Source organism: Rhinoraja longicauda, chromosome 7 (genome assembly GCF_053455715.1).
Source record: "Rhinoraja longicauda isolate Sanriku21f chromosome 7, sRhiLon1.1, whole genome shotgun sequence".
NCBI classification, from domain to species: Eukaryota; Metazoa; Chordata; class Chondrichthyes; order Rajiformes; family Arhynchobatidae; genus Rhinoraja; species Rhinoraja longicauda.
In genome coordinates, this window is record NC_135959.1 from 14140433 (window position 1) to 14161729 (window position 21297).

A 21297-nucleotide genomic window follows, 5' to 3' on the forward strand; every position below is an offset into this window, starting at 1 on the left:
AACTGAAGAATGTAGTGGGTAGATGATGGGGAGAGATGATGTACTTATAGATCTTTTTTCATTTATATCAATCAAATGAGACTAGCTTAGAGAAAATGGGATTAGCTCAGACGGGCCATCTTGGTCAGCATGGATGAGTTGGGCCAAAGGCATGCTGTACAACTCTAAGTGGGAATAACCATTAAGCAGAGCACAGAAAGCATGCCTTCTGCACGTACACTATTCTTTTATATGGGCTTTAACTACTCCATCAAAGTTAGATTTAAAACTGAAATCTGATAAAAAATGACCACGATGGAGCCCTCTTCACAAATGACATCCCTGCCTCTTGCAGGCTCCTCTAATGACTGGCCTAACAGGCAATCACCTGACCTCCTGTCAAGCCAATTCTGTTGTGTCGCACCTTAAGCAATTTGTCGCAGCTCTTTGCACATATATTGCAATGATAATTCCTCTATTTGCCAGTATATTTCTACATTTGTTAAATTTCAACATTTTGCTTTCAAAACACATAAATTAGGGCCATTCCTTCTCAAAGACAATTTGAACTATGTGAGTTGTGAAATGCCCGTTCCACAAACCAGTGACCTGGGCCTCCTCCACTGTCGAGTGAGGCCCAACACAAATTGTAGGAACAGCACCTCATATTTCACTTGGGTAGCTTACATCCCAGCGGTATATTGACTTCTCTAATTTCAAGTAACCCTTGCTTTCTCTCTTCATCCGTCCCCCATGCTAGTTCTCCGACTAGTTTCTCTGACCTCCTGATTACATTTTACTGATTGTATGCCTCATTGTCACCTTCCCCTCAGCTAACAATGATCCATCCTAGTTTCCTTGCCCTTCGTCCTCTATGATCTCTTGTTTTCACACCTTACCGTTCCATGTCTCTATGTCTCCCTCTCGCCGACCCTCAGTCTGAAGGCTCTCGACCCGAAACGCCACCCATTCCTTCTATCCAGAGCTGCTGCCTGTCCTGCCATGTTCACCTCCATCTCCCTGCCCTTTATAACCTGACTCAAGAATAAACACTCAAGAACCAACACAACATGCTGGAGTAAATCAGCAGGGCAGGTACCATCTCTGAAGAACATGCATAGGTGACTTTGACGTCAGAACCCTTCCTCAAAAAAAAGGAAAATGCAGTTGGTTTAACAGCTTAACATTCATCTAGATACTTCCTTAAAGATTGTGCATCACTTAAACATAGAACACAGCATAGGAACAGGCCCACGGCCCACAATGTCCCTGCTGAATAGGATGCCAAGTTAAACTAATCTCCTCAGCCCGCAAGCAATTCATACCCCTCCATATCCATGTACCTGTTTCCTTAAGAATTAAATAGCTAAACAGCCTGGGAATTTTAGGTTAAGAGATAAACCTTGTCCACTTTCTCATGCCACATTAATGCCATTCATTCTAAGATCATTTTTGCACTCATTGGTGGTCTTCACTTAGTGTGTAATGCAAGTTTCTCAAAAAGCAGATGGACTGATCATTTAGTAAACTAGAATAGAAAAGTTGCAGCAGTATATTGGATACATATGAGATAGAAGACTATGTTTATTAGATTAAGACAATTGCTCAGTCCAACAAATAAACCTCAGAAGGCATGAGGGCATATCATAAATTCAGTTCATTCAAGCACATATAGCAGTAAAGTACATAAAACAACGAGTCAAAGGTGAAGGAAATGAAACTTATTGAGGGTGTCAGAAGATTTATTTCACAAAGTGCATACCGTGCATAGTTGAGTTGAACTTGTCTTCATGCTCGGCCTGAGTGTGGGCTGAAGGGCCTTTTACTGTGTTCTATGATTTATCCAATGAATCGTTGAGCAAGGTGCACAAAGGGGACATTGCTACCTTCTGCAGGTCTGAGTCGGGGAGGGAAGAAATGGCCGGAGATTGTAGCTCACTTCTTGCATGGGGTAGGGGATTGGGATTGAATGCTTATTTCTGAACTGCAAAATATACCCGGCCCTAATACCGAAGCAACATCTAATGTTGCTACTCATGTAAGGGCGAACATTCGGCATATAGCCATGTGGGTTTTATTGCAGGGGTGTAAAAGGGGTGTGAAAGCTCCAGCTCGGATTATTCTTGGGGCATCCTGTTGTCAGCATGGCAGCGCGGTTTATGGCTGATCGTATCCTCTGATATCAGCAACTGGCCTCAAAGCTTTGAAGTGTTAAGAAGAACATCTTGCCATATGGACTGCCCTTTGTACCCAAGAAAGAAGAGGTCACGATGGACACGGAGGTCCCGAAAGACACATAAAGATTTATAGGACATTGTAAAACTTGCCATATAAGGTAGCAACGGAAATGTACTGGCACATTTATTAAGGGTATAAAATGTGTGTAATTGTTAGCATCCGGGGAGAGAGACTACACTAGCTTCCTGAGCGTTTCAAAACGCTTCGGTTTCTAGACTCTCTCCCACCTGGGTAAGTAGAATAAAGAGGTTAAACAAATCCGGTTGTCTGACTATTCTGTTCATAGGGCACGAACTACAACACTCACACACAAATGCTAGTGTAACAGAAAAAATCTTATGGAATCATCGTCAGTAAGCAAACTATTCAAGATGTAAACGTATCTATAAAAACTGCTGCACTCCTGTATTCACTGATATAATTTGTTCACTATAAAGCTAAGAATGCCTTTAATTAGTCCAAAGAAGTGCCAGATGTCAGTCATAGTCTTGTTCTGTGGTGATCCAACGTTGCTGCTGGAGCTATTTAGGACCGGAATAAGTCTGTCCACAAGCAAACTTATTGATAATCTCAAAAAATAACAACTATTTACCCCTGGAATTGGAACCATGGTGATTTTTTTCAAAACACCTATTGCAATACCTCACCTATGGTCCAAACTGAGATCAGATAATTCCGAACAAACCTGGTTTTTGGCTTTAGTCATTGAGATACAGCGAGGAAGCACGCCCCTCGGCCCATCGAGTCCGCGCCGACCAGCGATCACCCCGTACACAAGCACTATCTCACACGCTGGGGATCATTTTCAAGTTTTACTGAAGCCAATTAACCTACAAACATGTATGCCTTTGGTGTGTGGGAGGAAACCGCAGCACCTAGGGAACATAGAAACTCCATACCGAAAGCATCCGTAATCTGGATCGAACCCGGGTCTCTGGCGTTCTCAGATAGCAACTCCACCGCCGCGCCACTGTGTCGCCCTAGGCTTGATGTGATCTATTTTTAAGATATCTTTCCTTGATATGGCATTAAAATATTTTGATGTGGCATTAAAATATTTTCAGAGTTCAAAGAGTAGAAAGTTATATCAAGAAATACCTTGGTGTATAAAACAAAGACTTGGAGCATAGTTGAAGACAAACAACTTGTCAGTTTCCTTTTTAATATTTCATACCATAGGTGAGAAGCACATTATACAACTTACTTGAGTCTAATGTGATTGTAGGGAACAAAAATAATCCCACAGGTAAGATACATCTAACAGTTTGAATACTGCAAAACATAAATTAAATTGGCAAAAGGTCACGTGAAATGTAAAGACTTTCGGACCGAATGATATTTTCATAGACATTATATACATGAAAAAATGTGCAACTTAAAATCATAACTGCATCTCACAGTAAGATATGGAATACACAGGTAATTTACAGGATTCGCTAGTATAATACAACATAATCAAATCAAATGTGTACAAATACAACTTAGTTTCCTCATCTATACCAATATTCTCAAGTGCAGTCCTTCCTGTTTTGCAAGATCGATCTTTATTCAGCAGAATAACATTTGGCATGCTTTGAAATTCAGACAAGATTCCAATGTTGCACAAATTGCCGTTTTGAAAAAGACACGAACAAAGTCAAAACAAAGAAAATTGGTTCAGTGGAACTATATCTGCATTTCATCTGCACCTCCAAGTAAAACTAGTGGTTGTTTTGGGCTTTTTTTGCACTCTGCGCCCAGCATAGAGCGTGGAAAACCTTAATATGCAATGGAATCCGAGCAGCAGAAACAGCAAAGTTAAACAATTTCCTTTGACAGTTTTCTTTTACTTTCAGTGCCAACTTTCTTCTGCATCTTGTAAAACAGCAATGAATTTATTTTATATAAAAAGGTTAAAAACTTTGTAAACCTTATAAATAAAATCCATGCATAATTTCCTCAAAAGTAACAGAATAATAAAAATGCATTTCACTTGATTTACCGGGGGGGTTACATACAAGAGCCCACTGTTACTTAAGTGCTTTAATGCAGGTATGTGCATTTAAAAGTAAAATTAAAAATCTTTAAATCCTATATATTGTCTAATTGCAAATAAACTGCAGAAGGACTTGGAAAGTGTACAATTGCTAGCAGACTGGCAGATATGTACTGCAGACTGGCAGATATGTACTGCAGACTGGCAGATATGTACTGCATTCTGGATGCTAGGGATCAAACTAATTTTCGGAACTATTTTTTAAAAAGTTTACAACTCTATTGATCTACATGTTGTGCATTTAGACTACCCCACATAGCTCGAAGGTAGTCAAGAATATTCTTTATGCAAGGAAACAAAAAAAAAAACCCATGAAGATTTGGTCAAAAATAAACCAAGTTCATGGAAATACATTCATTTGACCAAAAGATATGTTTAATCCAATAGTTTCCAATAAGGTTTACCTCCATTCCTTTGTTGGCAGTTGGGATCATTTTTTTAAACTGGGGTTATGATAAAAAGAATACAATGTCATTGCAAAGCAACAAAAAAAAATGCAAAGGTAGCATTTTGTACAAGAGCATGTGAAAAAGGACGTGAGATAACATGGTTTGTTAGCACAAGATTAGGCAACTTGGATCGCAATGCGTTTTGCGCAACAGCAAGTGTAAAGGTACCTGGTTACAGTATCTGGAATGGTGACAAAACATGTAAAGCAAATCCGTATGTTGCTAAAGTGAAGCAAGCTGGGTGAGGTAGAGAAATGAGTGCCAATGAGTTGCATGGTAGTTTCTCACCCATGACTTTCCTCACAAACATTCTTAATTCAATTAAGATTTTGCATTATTGGAGAAAACTTCCCTTTACTCTTTCTGCGTTCACATTTCTTACAAAAACAATGCTTTGAGGAGTAAAGCTTGTTTCTATCTCTGACTGTACAACACCCACTTCCTACAAAAGATTATTGATCCTGTACTTCTACTGCTTTGAATAAAAAGCAGGTATGGATATACTGTAAAGCTGGAGTTATTGTTGTGACTCAGGTAGTCTAACGGAAAGCCACATCAACGTTGCATCTGTCAGTAAAATGGGAAGGCCAAGCAAATATTTTACTGTCTGCCCCCAAAACCAGCACATCTTCGAAATAAGCACCCCTTGTTCTTTAAAACATAAAGCCAAGTCTCTAGTCTGATATGAGGATGCAGTTGCAATAGTTTAGACCCAACTCCAGACAATGCACTAACCACCCAGCCAGACTGTACTGATAACATTTAGTAGTGGAAGGACCTTCCATATTCTGGTGTAATTCTACTTGGTTTTTTAAAAAATGCAGATTGCTTTAAAATAGTACCCCCACAATCTACTCTATCGTGTATTATAGTATATCTTGACAAACTAGCTGAAAGAGCATGCTCTACATTTATAGTGGAAATAGACCAATTTGGGCGATTTTGCAGAACATTTGCATCTTCAAGAAACATTTAACTGTTCAACGAACTACTTTTTTTTGGTTGACAGCTATGTTCACTATACACATTTCAATGTAAAAATCCCCACAGCTATCACTATAAACGAGTAGTCATTCACAGGAGTCACATTTGGTTAAGGTCTTATTTCCTAATTTTAACTGTCGACTTTTCCAAAGGTTCCTTCTGGTGGCCTGTAATGTTTTGGAAAAGCCTTCAACTGTAGAGTGTTAAATGCGTACTTGCGACATCCAACATTCTTCATGGTGTTTTCTCGGCGACATCCCTCACTGGAGAAGAAACAAGTACAGAGAATGATAGCAGCAAAAAATGATATAGAATGATACAAAAGAAAAGACCTTTAAGACAATGGCAGGGTGAGCATTTGGTTAATAATGAGGCATATGAATGGTGAGCAATGAGATTACACAATACACGCTTCACAGACCAGGAGTAGATTGTTCATGTTTGCAGTCGTGTAAAAAAGATTGATTCAGGTCAGGTCATTATAACACACCCAAAATCATTTCTATTCAGAGTCACATCAATGGCCTGGATTGGCATCAAATACTTGTGTCCACTGCACATATTATGGTTTGGCAATTAAAATATATAAAAACTATCAATGCTTCCAGGTTGCTGATTTCTACGTAACACTTTGAAGTAGTGGCAGTCTTAAGCACAAAGACCCTGAAAGGGGCAGAGCTGCCAGGAGTGAGCAACAGCCGACTTTCATGCAGCGAGGAGCTGATTTTGAAGTGCACTTCACACTGGATGAGAAAATGTATGGATCAAGCTTCAGGATTGAGCTTCAGTTCATGCTGAAGTGAAAAGGCATGAGGGGTGTTCAGTAATAGTGTTAGCCTGAGGAAGTGGGAAAAATATGCAGTTTGGGCATTTCTGATTACTACTTAGCAAACACACCCAGGAATGCAGTCAATATGGTAACAAAAAAATGGATGGAAGGGATTCCATTTCAAATATCAGCGCACCCTTGTCCACATCCAGAATGTGTACAGCAATATTGGATATCATTAGTTTCATAAATGGGATTGTATTAAATGATTTAAAGAAATGTAGGACTGGGGCATTCAGTAACATCAAACAACGTAGTCAGAGCTCATTCAACCCATCGTACTGAATAGCTGAAAGAGTTAGCCATTGAATACAACTGTCCTGCCCTTTTCCCAGAGCCCTGGGTCAAATCAAAGTGAAAATATTATTTATTTACTCATTAGTATCAGGCCAAATGGGTGTGCTATAAGAGAGTGCAGAATGCAGTACAATAAATGCCTGTGTATACACAAGCAAGTTTTTGTCATGTAATACCTAGCCAGGCATCTGAACAGACATTTTCTTTTTAACTGGCAAAGCATTTCTTATGCAAGTTACAAGACAAATTATTCCAGAAAAGGCCAGCGCACATTTTAAAAGGTTATAATATTTCAAAATAATTTTGAATGCAATTTTAAGTACAGCCAAGCAGTTCCAAAATGGATTTACCACTTTTGAGGTCTCTTCCAAGAGAGTACAGCAGTTTCAGAACTCAACACAAAAAGAACATTACAATAGAACAGTCACACAACATCTAAAAGGAAAGATATAACTGCACTAAAAAGTGTAGGGAGGGGGTCAAATAGTTTTTTTTGAAAATACACTATATTAGCTTAGTCCTTTTATTTTGGATCTATTCCAAGAATTTGAGGTACTGGTCAAACACTTCTTTACAAGAGTTTCAGTGTGCACATTAGTTAGAATCTTTCATACATCCTCTGGCTTGAGCTATGGTAAAATATATACATAAATTACAGTGTAAAGTTGACATTTGTAAGGCAAATTTTATGGTGGACAATTCTATTGCACATCCTTCCATTCAGCGGATTCTGAGAAACAAGTAACTAAGCTCCTTTTTTAAAAACTTTTTTTTGGATAAAAGGAATGGCTTTTAATCTTCTCTTCATTGGCATCGATATCTGGCCAGCAGATACGCCAGACTCAGAAAGACCCACACAATCATTAGATTGGGGCTAAAAGCAAGTAAAGGAATAGAATAAAGGAGATTGGGGTCAAGCCTGCATTCACGGACGGGCACCAAGCCACTCAAGTTCTTCTGTGTGACTACCTCCCGCGTTCCAATGCTGCGAAAAGGGAAAATATAGGAGATGGCAAGAATGGGACGGGTGGGGGAGGGGTGGTGTGGGTGATGGGGAAAGGCAGCAAAACAATCGTGCAGCAAACGCAGCAAAAAAGAACAGGCAAAGGTATTTGGAACAGGTGGGTGAGAGAGAGATAGAGAGAGAGAGAGATAGAAAGAGAGATAGAGAGAAAGAGATAGAGAGAGAGAGAGAGAGAGATAGAGAGAAAGAGAGATAGAGAGAAAGAGAGAGAGAGAAAGAGAGAGAGAGAAAGAGAGAGAGAGAAAGAGAGAGAAAAAAAGAGAGAGGAAAGAGACAGAGAGAGGAAAGAGAGAGAGAGGAAAGAGAGAGAGACAGAGAGAGAGAGAGAGAGAGAGAGAGAGAGAGACAGAGAGAGACAGAGAGAGAGAGAGACAGAGAGAGAAAGATAGAGAGAGAGAGAGAGAGAGAGAGAGAGAGAGAGAGAGAGAGAGAGAGAGAGAGAGAGAGAGAGAGAGAGAGAGAGAGAGAATGAGGAAAGAGGAGATTTGTTTATGTACAGATGTACAAAGGGTACAAAATAGAAATTACAGAAGGAGGCACCAAAACCAGCAAATGAAAATAAGATTGACAAAAGTAACACATTAGAAAGAGAAAGAGTGACAAAAGGGGAAAAAAAGAGAAAAGTTGAAAATTCAGAAAGAATGCCAATGGTCTCTCATGTTCAGTCCATATGTGACAAGTACATGCTGCATTGCCATGCCTCACCCCATGCTTCACATTGCACAAGCAAACTGAACGTGAACAACCATCCTTGTATTTAACCCTTTCTCACCATCAAAAGGAAAATAAATTCTACGGTTTCCACAAACAAACTTGGTCGAGTAAATCTTAGGGTTATAATATGTCGAACAGGACTGGTATCTTCATCACATGTGAGTTCGTTCTGGGAATTACTAACTATTCCACAATGTTTAGGATACTAAGGTAAATTGTCAGAGGAAATCTGTGAAGGTTAGAATCCAATTATAAATCACAGCTATATTTAAAACTATGGCAGTATGAATGATTTATTTTTAATCTATTTAGTTATTTATCAGTGTAAAGGTTAGTAGAGAAATTTAGATCACCAGTTATTTTCTCTCTATTTGGTTGAGATAGGATTAAATAACAGGTAAACAGAGAAAGGATAAGAAAACTACAGAAACATTGAGACAAGGTACACAATAAAATTAACTATAAAACTTGAATGTTCAAACAGGGTTTGATCATTTGGTGTAGTATCATTTACTGTGATTTAAATTCTTATCCTTTCTTATACAGCAAATTAACATGTCTTTAGTGTTGACATTTATCATACTTGACAAATATTTAAAGGATTCTGTGTTCCTGAAATTTGCAAAACATGAAGCAAAAATCGATGAACAACGCATAAATGAGGAATATAAATCAAAAGGAATAGCTCTTGGACATCGTTGGAGCTTTAGCCACATTCACATAGTTTAGTTGGACGAGAAACAAGCAACTTTGCTGGTGCTGTGCACAGGAAAATGAGCAAACTGCAGAAGAGTTTTACGGAGAGAATGCCAGATACACCAAAACTATATCTGAACCAAACATTCCAGTTTGCCTACTTCCCATTGGGTTCAATCAATTGAAAGTTAAAAATAATGAGGCAAAATGTAGTTCCTACTTTGAAATTTAATAATTGCATGCATTCATCACCTATCAATCATAATTTAATCATCGTCTGCATTGTTTCCTTTCATTCGTGAGGTGATTTTCCTGATTTGTGGAGCTGCAGAGTAAGTACTTTGAAACTAAGCTTTGTAAAGGGTATCTTGGAGAATGCTTGTGAGGTGCTATCGAGTCTCCTGGTTATGCTTCAGTAAAATTAAAATACATACTGCAAACTCGCTATGATTCTGTGGAAAGCACCAGAAGTTCTGGTACATGGATAGGAAAGGTTGACGGATATGGACCAAACGCAGGCAGCTGGAATTAGTGTAAATGGAGCATCTTGGTCGGCATGGGCAAGTTGGACCGAAGGGCCTGTTTCCAGGCTATATTTCTCTCTGTGACAGGTATCAAGGAGGAGATCTAATGTCCAGAGGCCAACTATCCACATTATTCTCATAAAAAGTCAAGAAGAAACTGCAGATATTGGAAATCTGTAATGAAAACAAAAAATGCTGGAAACACTGAAGTGAGCAGCATCTTTCCAGAGTGCTTCCAACATTCTGCCTTCGCAATATTACCACAATACATTATGGCACTGATATTACTTAAAGCAGACAAGTATGCGTGTGATACATATGCAATGTTATTTGCATTAAAACAGCAATGCTTCTGATGTATGGATCTGCAGCATATTCCCATTCCCTTTCCTTCCTGTGCCCTTACAAATGGGTATCGTTTGGCCATTGAATTCCAGACACTTGTCAATCGCACATATGCGAAGAATATAGACTCACCTCATACCACATTAGGACATTTCATCCCTCATTTCATATAGGCTGCAGTTCAGCTCTGATTAACAGCACATTTAGTTACTCACCCAAGGCCAGACACACTGCACATTTGCTTTGGAATCAAACCTAAGCTTTGGAAACGGTCAAGGCAATCTCTTCTATTGATAGTAGTACAACAATACTTTATCAAACAACACAACATCTGAAGAAGGGTCTCGACCCGAAACATCACCCATTCCATCTATCCACAGATCCTGCCTGTCCTGCTGAGCTCCTCCAGCATTTTGTGCCTATCTTCGGTGTGGACCAGCATCTGCAGTTCCTTCCTACACAACATCCATTTCAGGTTCATTAGAACAACCACCCATTCTTTTCTGCCCATAACACAATCAGAATTACTTTGTCTATCGACAGCATGCCTGTGGAGCCGTTACTATTGAGAAAAAAAGTTACCATAGGAAGTCATCCCTACTTATAAAATGGGAACAAATGGTAAAAGAGTCATGGAGCATCACCTAATGGATGATTTTCTGGGAATGCAACTTCTACATAGAGCAGAGGTACACTGTATTAACTGGGATCACTTTAGTGTGAAAGATAGAAGGATGGAATTTTTTTACATACATCCAGATGAACTATCTGAGCAAGCAGATAGTCCTACTAGAGTGGAAGCATTATTAGACCTAATCATAAAATGTAAGTGGGCATATTTTCAGCAATATAGTGAAGTAAATACCCTTGAGCTGCATGATGATATTGATTCGTTGGCAAGATGGGTAAAGTAATGTTGAAATTTATTTCTGATAAGTGTGATATGATACACTTTGGGAGATCTAACAAGAGTAGGATGTGCACAATAGATGGCAAGTCCTAGGGAAAGATTAAGGAAAAAAAAATCTCAGTAAGCAAGACCAAGGAGTTTGGAATATGGTAGTACAGGTAGATAAAGGTGGTGAAGAAGGCATACTGGATATTTGCCTTGGTTAGCCAGGGAATAGAATACAAGAGCTGGGAAGTTCAGACCCCATTTTACAAAATATTGGTTAGGTAAAAACTGAAGTACTATACACACAGTGCGGTTGCCATAGGAAGGCCATGGTTGCACTGGTGAGGTTGAGGAGGAGATTCACCAAGATATTGCTTAAAAGAATATTTCAGTTATTAGAAGATACTAGATAGGCTGGGTCTAATTTTATCATTTAGGGACAATCTTGAAAATCCCTTATATTTTCCAGCAATTCATTAATGGGTATGAGTTGCCTATAAAACATGGTTGCAGAGGCTTGCAGAGAACTGATGGAATTAGTTGATTAAAAGAGATCATTAACTGCTTGGGAACAGGTTTGATAAACAAGGTAGCAAAGAACAACTTGTGAACTCAAGATTACAATTGACAGGAGCCTGGACAGAACAATGAACAATGGCCCATTCATGGTGTGAGGTGCTTGATGTATCCCAATCATTCTCAATAGATAATGAAGCCTGTTTTTCAGCAGTTTTTTCAGTGTGAACGCTGGGAGTGGAATGTCCCGTGTCTTATGTCTGCTAGTCATGTTCAGCCATGAGTCTTTTAGTTGCAACACCATAGTTTCTTTGTTTTGTTAGTTATGATATGTTCAGTTTTTAGTTAAGGTCTGCAGATATTTTAATGCTTTGCTCTAATGCCGTATAACCGTTGTGCCTGAATAAAAAGTCTTAAATGCTACTACTGGACTCGGCAAATCATTGTGAAATCAGTGATCCTACATTGGTCGTGGAAATGTGTAATAGGTATGAACAAAGGCAAAGCTGCAGGTACATAATGAATAAATCTCCAGGTGGATACTGCTTTCCATAGGAATAAAACATGCTTGTCGCACAACACAGGCAACCTATAGTACCCTCAAATCCTTTTCATTTCCTTACAACCAATTACATTGAAACATACATGGAGATCTCATTGCAGATCTGAGGGATGACATTGATATTTATGGGAATAACAGGTGGGGTGGTGATGATAGATAAAGAGTCAATTAAATAGGGCAGGATGATTTTTTAATCAAAAAGGGATCTGTCTTTGTCAATGATTGTACTTAATGTAATTTAAAGCCAAACAAAAAGATTCATTGTTTGAATAGCTTCCAAGAATTGGCTTGGCTGGTTCTGAAACTTTAACAGTTGGGTTGGTTGCATACTTAAACTATTTTTGTGGGCATAAAGAAGCAGACATCTTAAAAGGTATCAGGTGATCATTTCACGTTTCTTGCAGCTTGTCAGACCAACACCAGTATTAATTAAAGAATTGAGTTCGGAGGAAGTACCAATAAAATCCACACTCTGTGGCTGGATGGCAGAGGGCTCGGAGGCTTTTCAATGAATGATATCTATATTGTCTTATCAAGAATCTGAATTTAGAGGTAATAGGTATTGAGTTTCAGATGAGCACATTGTATTTTGAATTCATGTACACCTTTCTGATCTCATCTGCAGTTTAGGTAATTCAAAACTAAAAGTCTGAGGTATGGCAAGTCTGAACTCCACAGATTAGGAACCCAAGGGGTAAATTGTTTTTTACACAAAGGGTGTATGGAATGAGTTGCCAGAGGAAGTAGTTGAGGCAGGTTTAAGAAACATTTAGACAGGTACATGGATAGCATAAGTTTAGAAGGATATGGGCCAAACGCAGGCAGGTGGGACTAGTGTCGATGGGACATATTGGTTGGTGTGGGCAAAATTGAAATGTGTCCACATTTCCATGCCGTATGACTCTATGATCAGATTTGAGGAGTTGAAATAATGATTTAGCCGAATTGCTAGTATCTTTAATTTTATTTAAGTTATCACCACTAAAACCTTAAAAAAAGATTACCAAAAAAAGATTAACAATGATGTCACTGAGTCTGCAGGGTTTGAGCTATAAGGAGAGTTTGGATAGGCCGGGTCTGATTCCTGGAGAACATTTTGATGATTCAAGATTCAAGATTCAAGATATCTTGAATCTTGAATCTTGAATCTTGAATCATCAAAATGTTCTCCAGGAATCAGACCCGGCCTATCCAAACTCTCCTTATAGCTCAAACCCTGCAGACTCAGTGACATCATTGTTAATCTTTTTTTGGTACCCTTTTCAATTTAATGACATACATCCTATAGCAGAGCATCCAGAACTGTATATAGTGCTCCAAATGTAGTCTAACCAATATCTTACACAGCTGCAAAATGCAACACCATATTTATCTGAATTAAACTACATCTGCTATTTCTTGGCCCACTTGCAGTCATAAATAACCACCTTCACTGTACACTATACTATCAATATTACTAGTGTTAACCACAAATTTACCAACCATGCCACCTACATTCACATCCAAAACCTTAATATAGTGGGTAGTGGGCCCACCACTGATCCCTTTGGTACAGCACTTGTTAACAGACCTCCAATGTGTAAACCACTCCTCTACCGACACTCTCTGTTTCATCCCTTCAAGTCAATTGCCTATCGTGCCCTTGATTCATTGTTAACCTTCTAGATGCCAATTGAATGGTGCCAGAACAACAGTCTTGCTCTCAATGTTAGCAAGACCAAGGAACTGATTGCTGCCTTCAGGAAGGGAGAGCCAGGGATTCATAAACTTGGCTTCATTGACTGGATGACTATGGAAGATTTGTATTGGGGTCAGCACATTGATACAATCACAAAGCTCACCTACTTCTTTGGAAGATTGAGGAAATTCAGTATGTCGCCAAAATATTCCATATGAACTTCTACAAACGTACAGTAGAGAGGATACATTATCCAAGATCCAAACCACCTTTACCATGCCTTCATTTTGGTCAACCAGCTGGAAGGTGGTACAGGTGCCTGAAAACTGAACAGCAGGTTCAAGAGCAGTTTCTTCAGAGGCTCTTGAATATCAGCCTCTTGAACACTGCAGAACACTAACCAATATCTCAGCAACCATGATCTTCTACTGTTGAGACTGAGATGGCACTTGAAATTTCCACTACATCTTGTTGCCTGAAAGCTAAATATATTTTCAAATCTGGTTTAGTAATTTTGTGTTTAGCTTCTTCATTTGTGGCGCATTCAAACTTTTCAAAACACAATCGAAACTTTATAATCTCCATTTGAAAAATTGGCTTGTTACTGATCCACAAATTATCCTTCAACATTTCCGTCACCTCCAATGGGATCCCACTACCGGCCGCATCTTCCCATCTCCTCCCCTTTCTGCTTTCCGCAGAAACCGTTCCCTACGTAACTCCCTGGTCCACTCATCCCTTCCCACCCAAATCACCCCCTCCCCAGGTACTTTCGCCTGCAACCGCCCCCCCTCGACTTCATCCAAGGACCCAAACAGTCTTTCCAGGTGAGGCAGAGGTTCACTTGCACCTCCTCCAACCTCATCTATTGAATCCGCTGTTTCCGATGTCAACTTCTCTACATCGGCGACACCAAACGCAGGCTCGGCGATCGTTTCACTCAACACCTTCGCTCAGTCCGCCTTAACCAACCTGATCTCTTGGTGGTTCAGCACTTCAACTCCCCCTCCCACTCCCAGTCTGACCTTTCAGTCATGGGCCTCCTCCAGTGCCATAGTGAGGCCCACCGCAAATTGGAGGAACAGCATCTCATATTTCGCTTGGGCAGCTTACACCCCAGCAGTATGAACATTGATTTATCTAACTTTAGATAGCTCCTCTGTCCCTTTCTTTCCCCTCCCCCTTCCCAGTTCTCCCACTGTCTTCCTGTCTCCAACTACATCCTTTCTTTGTCCTGCCCCCTCCCGACATCAGTCTGAAGAAGGTGTCTCGACCCGAAACGTCACCAATTCCTTCTCTCCGTAGATGCTGCCTGACCCCCTGAGTTACTCCAGCATTTTGTGATACCTTCGATTTGTACCAGCATCTGCAGTTATTTTCCTGCACTGTTCAATAACTATCCATGAAGATGTGAAAGGGTGGAGCTGGGGTAAGAGGATAAAGGATATAATTAAGGAGAAAAGTGGGAAAACTAAGGCTAAGAGGCTGTCACATCCAAATAAATTCGGAAGCAGGCAGTGTTGTGTAGGTTTAGTGATGAGTAGCACGATGGAACTGATAGGCCATTTGAGGGGCACCACAGGCGTGGAGAAACTCAGATTATGTTGAAGACATCCTTTTGTTAGATGGTGAAAGCAAGACAGTGAGTAAGTTTTAGTTACTGCTGCAAACTTATCCAAAGCTGATAAAACTAGTCACACCATCTCAATCACTTACGTCAACCGCCTACATACATCAAGGTGTTTTACTGACCCAACATTATTATTCAAAAAACAAGTGCTACAGTTTTAGACACAAACTGCTGGAGTAACTCAATTCAGACTGAAGGGTCCTGACCCAAAACATTACCTATCTACGTTCTCCAGAGATGCTGCCTGACCCGCTGAGTTACTCCAGCACTTTGTGTCCTTTAAAAAAAAAATCAGCATCTGCAGTTCCTTACATCTGTACAGCGCTACAGTTTGCCAGACTTCCTTCCCCAGGGCAGCTCACTGCAAACCAATTTATAAATCTTTACATTAATGAGGCACAACCTTTCTGCAGTTTGCTTCTTTCCACAATTAACATGTGCAGCCCTGAATGGCTTGCCAAAAATGGAAGGCTTACCTCCTCATGCAGTCGAGGGCTTGTGTGAAGACTTGGGGAGCCATGCCATGCTCATGCTGCAAGATCAGGCACTGTTCCAGGGTAATTGACATGGCTGTCCGGTCCTTGGCACTTTTACAGCTTGTAAATCGAACACCATTTAATCTACGACAAATCTGAACATAAAATGAAATAAAAATTGTGCTAGAAGATTAATACTACAGCTGTCAAAATAAACTCATTTATAAGTTCATAGGTTCCCGAGCAGAATTAGGCCATTCGGCCCATCGGGTCTACTCTGCCATTCAATCATGGCTGATCTATCTTTCTCTCTCAACCCCATTCTCCTACCTTCGCCCCACAACCTGCCACCTTTAATAATTAAGAATCTGTCAATCTAAAAATATCCATTGACTTGGCCACCACAGATTCACCACCCTCTGACTAAAGAAATTCCTCCTCATTACCTTTCAACGTCTTTTTATTCTGTGGCTACGGCCTCTGCTCCTAGACACTCACTGACTTGAGTACAAGGTTGAGATACCTTTATCCTATTACATTTGGCCCCGATCAGGCCACAACTGGAAAATTGTGTGGGGGTCCTAATTGAGGAAGTGTAATGAAGGCTCATCATGTTGATTCCCGGGACAGCAGTTCATCAATGAAAGAATGTTTAAGCGGACTGGGCCTATCTTCTCAGGGGTTTGGAAGATTGAAGTGCAGTCACATTGAAACATACTGGGTTTTACAGGTTAAATGCAGGATTGATGTTTCCCTTGGTTGAGGTTCTCAGAACCAGGGGGAATCTCTTAAAATAAGGGGTTAACCATTCAGGACAGACAAGAAGGGACTTCTTCATCTAGAGGATAGTGAATCATTGGAATTTCCTACCCAAGAGGACTGTGGAAATTCAATGACTCAATATATACAGAGAAGTTGATTGATTCTTAGATATTAAGGAAATCAAGGAATATGGCATGAGTGCTGATGGTGAATGCCATATTCCTTGATTCCTCAATTAGGACCCCCACACAATTTTCCAGTTGTGGCCTGATCAGGGCCAAATGTAATAGGATAAAGATATCTCAACCTTGTACTCAAGTCAGTGAGTGTCTAGGAGCAGAGGCCATAGCCACAGAATAAAAAGACGTTGAAAGGTAATGAGGAGGAATTTCTTTAGTCAGAGATAAAACAACCACTTTGATCTTATTGTTTTGGAAGGAACCGCAGATGCAGGAGGATAAAAACAAAATGCTGAAGTAACTCAGCGGGATAGGCAGCATTTCTGGAGAGAAGGAATGGGTGACGTTTCAAGTTGCGACCCTTCTTCAGACTAGTCTGAAGAAGGGTCTCAACCTGACACGTCACCCATTCCTTCTCTCCAGAGATGCTGCCTGTCCCACTGTTAATCCAGCATTTTGTGTCTACCATCATCTTATTGAATGGTAAGCAGGCACGAGGAGCTGAATAACTTGCCTCTGGGGTTGATGCTCTTATTTACATTGTGTAGATCATTAGTCATAATATTGACTAAGGAAGGGAAACAACAACCATGACCTTATTGAATGGTAAGCAGGCACGAGGAGCTGAATAACCTGCCTCCACGTCATGTTGGTATTGTGTAGATCATTAGTCATGATTAGAGCCAGGATGTTTAGGCGCTAAAAATCTCTAAAATAGGCAGGCAAATAGGCATAATAAAATTACAAAAAAGGCACGAAAAAGGCATTTATTGACACAAAAAGGCATGTATTTCCACCACCAAAATATGGTTAAAAATGATAATATAAAGGTATACTACATTAAATGACCAAAGTTGCCTGGTTGCACATAATTACTAGCTTTTCTTTCAAATTATCTGGTGTTAAACTATGCTATCTGTCAGACAGAATATGCTTCTGTTGTGAAAAACTTCTTTCTACCCCAGCTGAGGTCACTGGTGTATACCCGAAACAAGCTACAGACTCTATGTTCCTGTCGATATCTTGTGCATAACAACTACCTTTGAGAACTTTAGCTATGTTTTGTATTTCTTCAAAATCTTTGTTACCTAAAATTACTCTCTCTCATTTTCCTTGTATGTCTTTACCTACATCGCCAGGAACTTTACGAATATCGTCAGTTACTTTGTTCAAAACCTGCAAGTTATTCACTAATGTTTCGCAACGTTTCTCAAGGGAAGTGATAGCTTGTGGGAAGTTTGCAAAATTGGAAGCAATAACCACAAGATTGCGGTGGAGGGACTTTTTCTGCATGATTTCACTGACAATCCTGACTGCAGCAGATTCTTCTTCTTCAAAACAGTGGACGATTTCTTTAATCTTTTCAAAATTTGCAGCATAGTAGAGTACAGCAGAGAGCCATGTACCCCACCTAGTCAAAATGGGCTGAGGAGGTAGCGGAATTTGGGGTGCTATTTCCTTGAACAACTGTTTTGAGGAGGATTTTCTTATCATTGGAAACTAGGCGATCTACATTTGGAAATAAGCTACGTATGTGCTCGGAAATTCTACGGAGTCAGTGAGCTAAGCATGTCAAATGCAACATTTTGGGAAATAAAACTTTAAGAGCACAAGCAGCTTTTTTCATGTAGGGAGCTGCATCAGTAACAAACAGAAGAACATTCTCGTGTTTTATACCTTCTGGCCAAAGGACAGTAAGTGAAGATGTAAACAACTGAGCAATAGTTGACCTGTTTGACTTCTCTAATACTTCCGATGTCAACAAATACTCCTTTGATGGTTGACCTGCCTCCAATGTACCGATGACCACGTTGGCAACGTATCTCCCCACTGCATCTGTTGCCTTGTCTATTGAGATCCATATTTTGTTGCATGCAACTTCGTCTCTAATTTACTGCACAATTCTGTGTATTTCTCTAAAAACCCTCTGAGAGATTTGTTTTCCAATTTCCACAGTGGAATTCCAGCATCAAGAATGCCTTGCACAGATCACTCAAACTCAGATTTGCGACTGGAGCCAGCATTAAATGTAGTGAGGCAAGCCTGCGTATTTCCCGCCTTCAGTTTCTCAATTGCCGACTTGTGTTTAGCAATCTGTACATGCTGCGAGACAAAATATTTCTTCTCATGATTCACTGCTTTCTCACATGCTTTGCAAAATAGCACACAGTTAGTTGTCTGTAGAGAATATATCACTCCCATACACTCTCACCAAATCGTTCAGTTTTTTACAAGGCGTTGACTTGACTTTAGGCATTTTGACCCTTGCAGGGGTAGATCCTACAGGAGCGGGGATGCAGACCTCTGCAGGTAGGCCAAGTACAAGCTGAGAAGAGGAATCAGAACTGCCAAGGAAAGGCACTCTGAGAAGTTGAGGAGCAAATTCTCAGCTAATGCCTCTTCTTCAGTTTGGAAGGGCTTGCAAGAAATCACAAGCTACAAGAGGAAATCCCCCCGCTCCTTCGACAATCGTCAGCTGACCAACGACCTGAGCGAGTTCTACTGCAGGTTCGATAAATAGAAACTTAACCTTGGTACCCCCTCCCCCCCTAACACTTCACACCTACTCACAGCCTGACTCCAGTTTGAAAAGACTGGACCCTTCCCCACTCACCCCCCTCCAATCACCACGTAAGACCCACTTACAGCCTGACTGCAAAAGACTGGGGCCTCGTCCACTACCCATGAATGAACGACCGACGGAGGCGCCCCTAGTTTCGCCTCGGTGGTGGAAATTTTCTTGTGAGTTACATTAATACATCAAAAAAAGGGTAATTTAGGCACTCGATCGTCAGAAAGGCATTATCTTGCTGAAATCATCAAAAAAGGCATGAAAAGGCACATGGCAAAATCCTGGCTCTAGTCATGATATTTAATAGGAAGGAAAACAACAACCATGATCTTATTGAATGGTAAGCAGGCACGAGGAGCTGAATAACCTGCCTCCACGTCCTATGCTCTTATTGGCATTGTGTAGATAATTAGTTGGATATTTTACTTGGAAAGGTTCCTGTGCTGGAAACAATATTCTTTTGTAGAAACTGTTAACTAACTGTGTTTGCCTTTCTAATATATTTCATTTTTACTGTTCTATGGAAAAATAATAACGGTACCTAAATTACAGCAAATAGAATTTTGCTTACCTCAGCAGCTTGCCAAAGGATATCTACATTTTTATTTTTCCTCGCGTGGACATTTTGGCCAAGAAATCTCAATAGTTCAGGCAGACATGTCTGACTCCGGGATCGAGGTAGACCTAAAGAAATACAATGATTATAGAGAGAAACAGAACAGCAACAGGGCAGCATTTGGTATTATGGAGTTTGATTTACATTATGGGAAGTGATGTGATAAGAGCTTTACATTAATTGAACTGCATAACTATTTTCTAAATTTTGTAGTCCAAATAAATAACCATTATTTTCAACTTTTATAGAAGATTTCATATGTACAATTAAACAGCACAATGGCATAAATGAAATCACCATTCAGTTATATTTTCAGAGATGTTAATCAATATTCACTGATTTGAATAAAAAAAGGTGATTCCCATGCAACAGAAGAGTTTATAAATGGTGTTAAGCTGAGTGATTGTGTGCACATTTTATCTGCCAGGATAATATAGAAAATAGGTGCAGGAGGAGGCCATCTGGCCCTTCAAGCCAGCATTATTATCATGGCTGATCATCCACAATCAGTAACCCGTGCATGCCTTCTCCCCTTATCCCTTGATTCCGCTAGCCCCTAGAGCTCTATCTAACTCTCTTTTAAATTCATCCAGTGAATTGGCCTCCACTGCCTTCTGTGGCAGAGAATTTCACAAATTCACAACTCTCTGGGTGAAAAAGTTTCTTCTCACCTCAGTTTTAAATGGCCTCCCCTTTATTCTTAGACTGTGGCCCCTGGTTCTGGACTCCCCCAACATTGGGAAATTTTTTCCTGCATCTAGCTTGTCCAGTCCTTTTATAATTTTATATGTTTCTGTAAGATCCCCTCTCATCCTTCTAAATTCCAGTGAATATAAGCCCAGTCTTTCCAATCTTTCCTCATATGACAGTTCCACCATCCCGGGGATTAACCTTGTGAATCTATGCTGCACTCCCACAATAGCAAGGAGTCCTTCCTCAAATTAGGTGACCAAAACTGCACACAATACTCCAGATGTGGTCTCATCAGGGCCCTGTACAACTGCAGAAGGACCTATACTCAAATCCTCTCGTTATGAAGACCAACATGCCATTAGCTTTCTTCACTGCCTGCTGTACCTGCACGCTTACTTTCAGTGACTGGTGTACAAGGACACCCAGGTCTCGTTGCACTTCCCTTTTTCCTAATCTGACACCATTGAGATAATAATCTGCCTCCTTGTTCTTGCCGCTAAAGTGGATAACCCCACATTTATCTACATCATACTGCATCTGCTATGCATCTGACCACTCACTTATACTCACGGCACCCTCTTCGCAGAGCTGCCACACAGCTTTG

The 21297-nt window shown here is 40.2% G+C and overlaps 1 protein-coding gene across 9 annotated transcripts in view; it reads right to left on the bottom strand.

Moving 5' to 3' along the window:
- Window positions 1-3369: 3369 nt before the first annotated feature.
- LOC144595094 (inositol polyphosphate-4-phosphatase type I A-like) overlaps window positions 3370-21297 on the bottom strand; it is a 136706-nt gene continuing 118778 nt past the window's right edge. For 6 of the 9 annotated variants that reach the window (XM_078402132.1, XM_078402130.1, XM_078402127.1 and 3 more), the window contains 3 exons: window positions 19956-20068; window positions 15872-16026; window positions 5956-7796 (listed from right to left, as the gene is read on the bottom strand). In XM_078402132.1, coding sequence (XP_078258258.1) covers window positions 7616-7796; window positions 15872-16026; window positions 19956-20068 — 449 coding nt within the window. In that variant the 3' untranslated portion in view covers window positions 5956-7615. The other 3 variants (XM_078402131.1, XM_078402137.1, XM_078402136.1) reach the window with 1 other exon arrangement.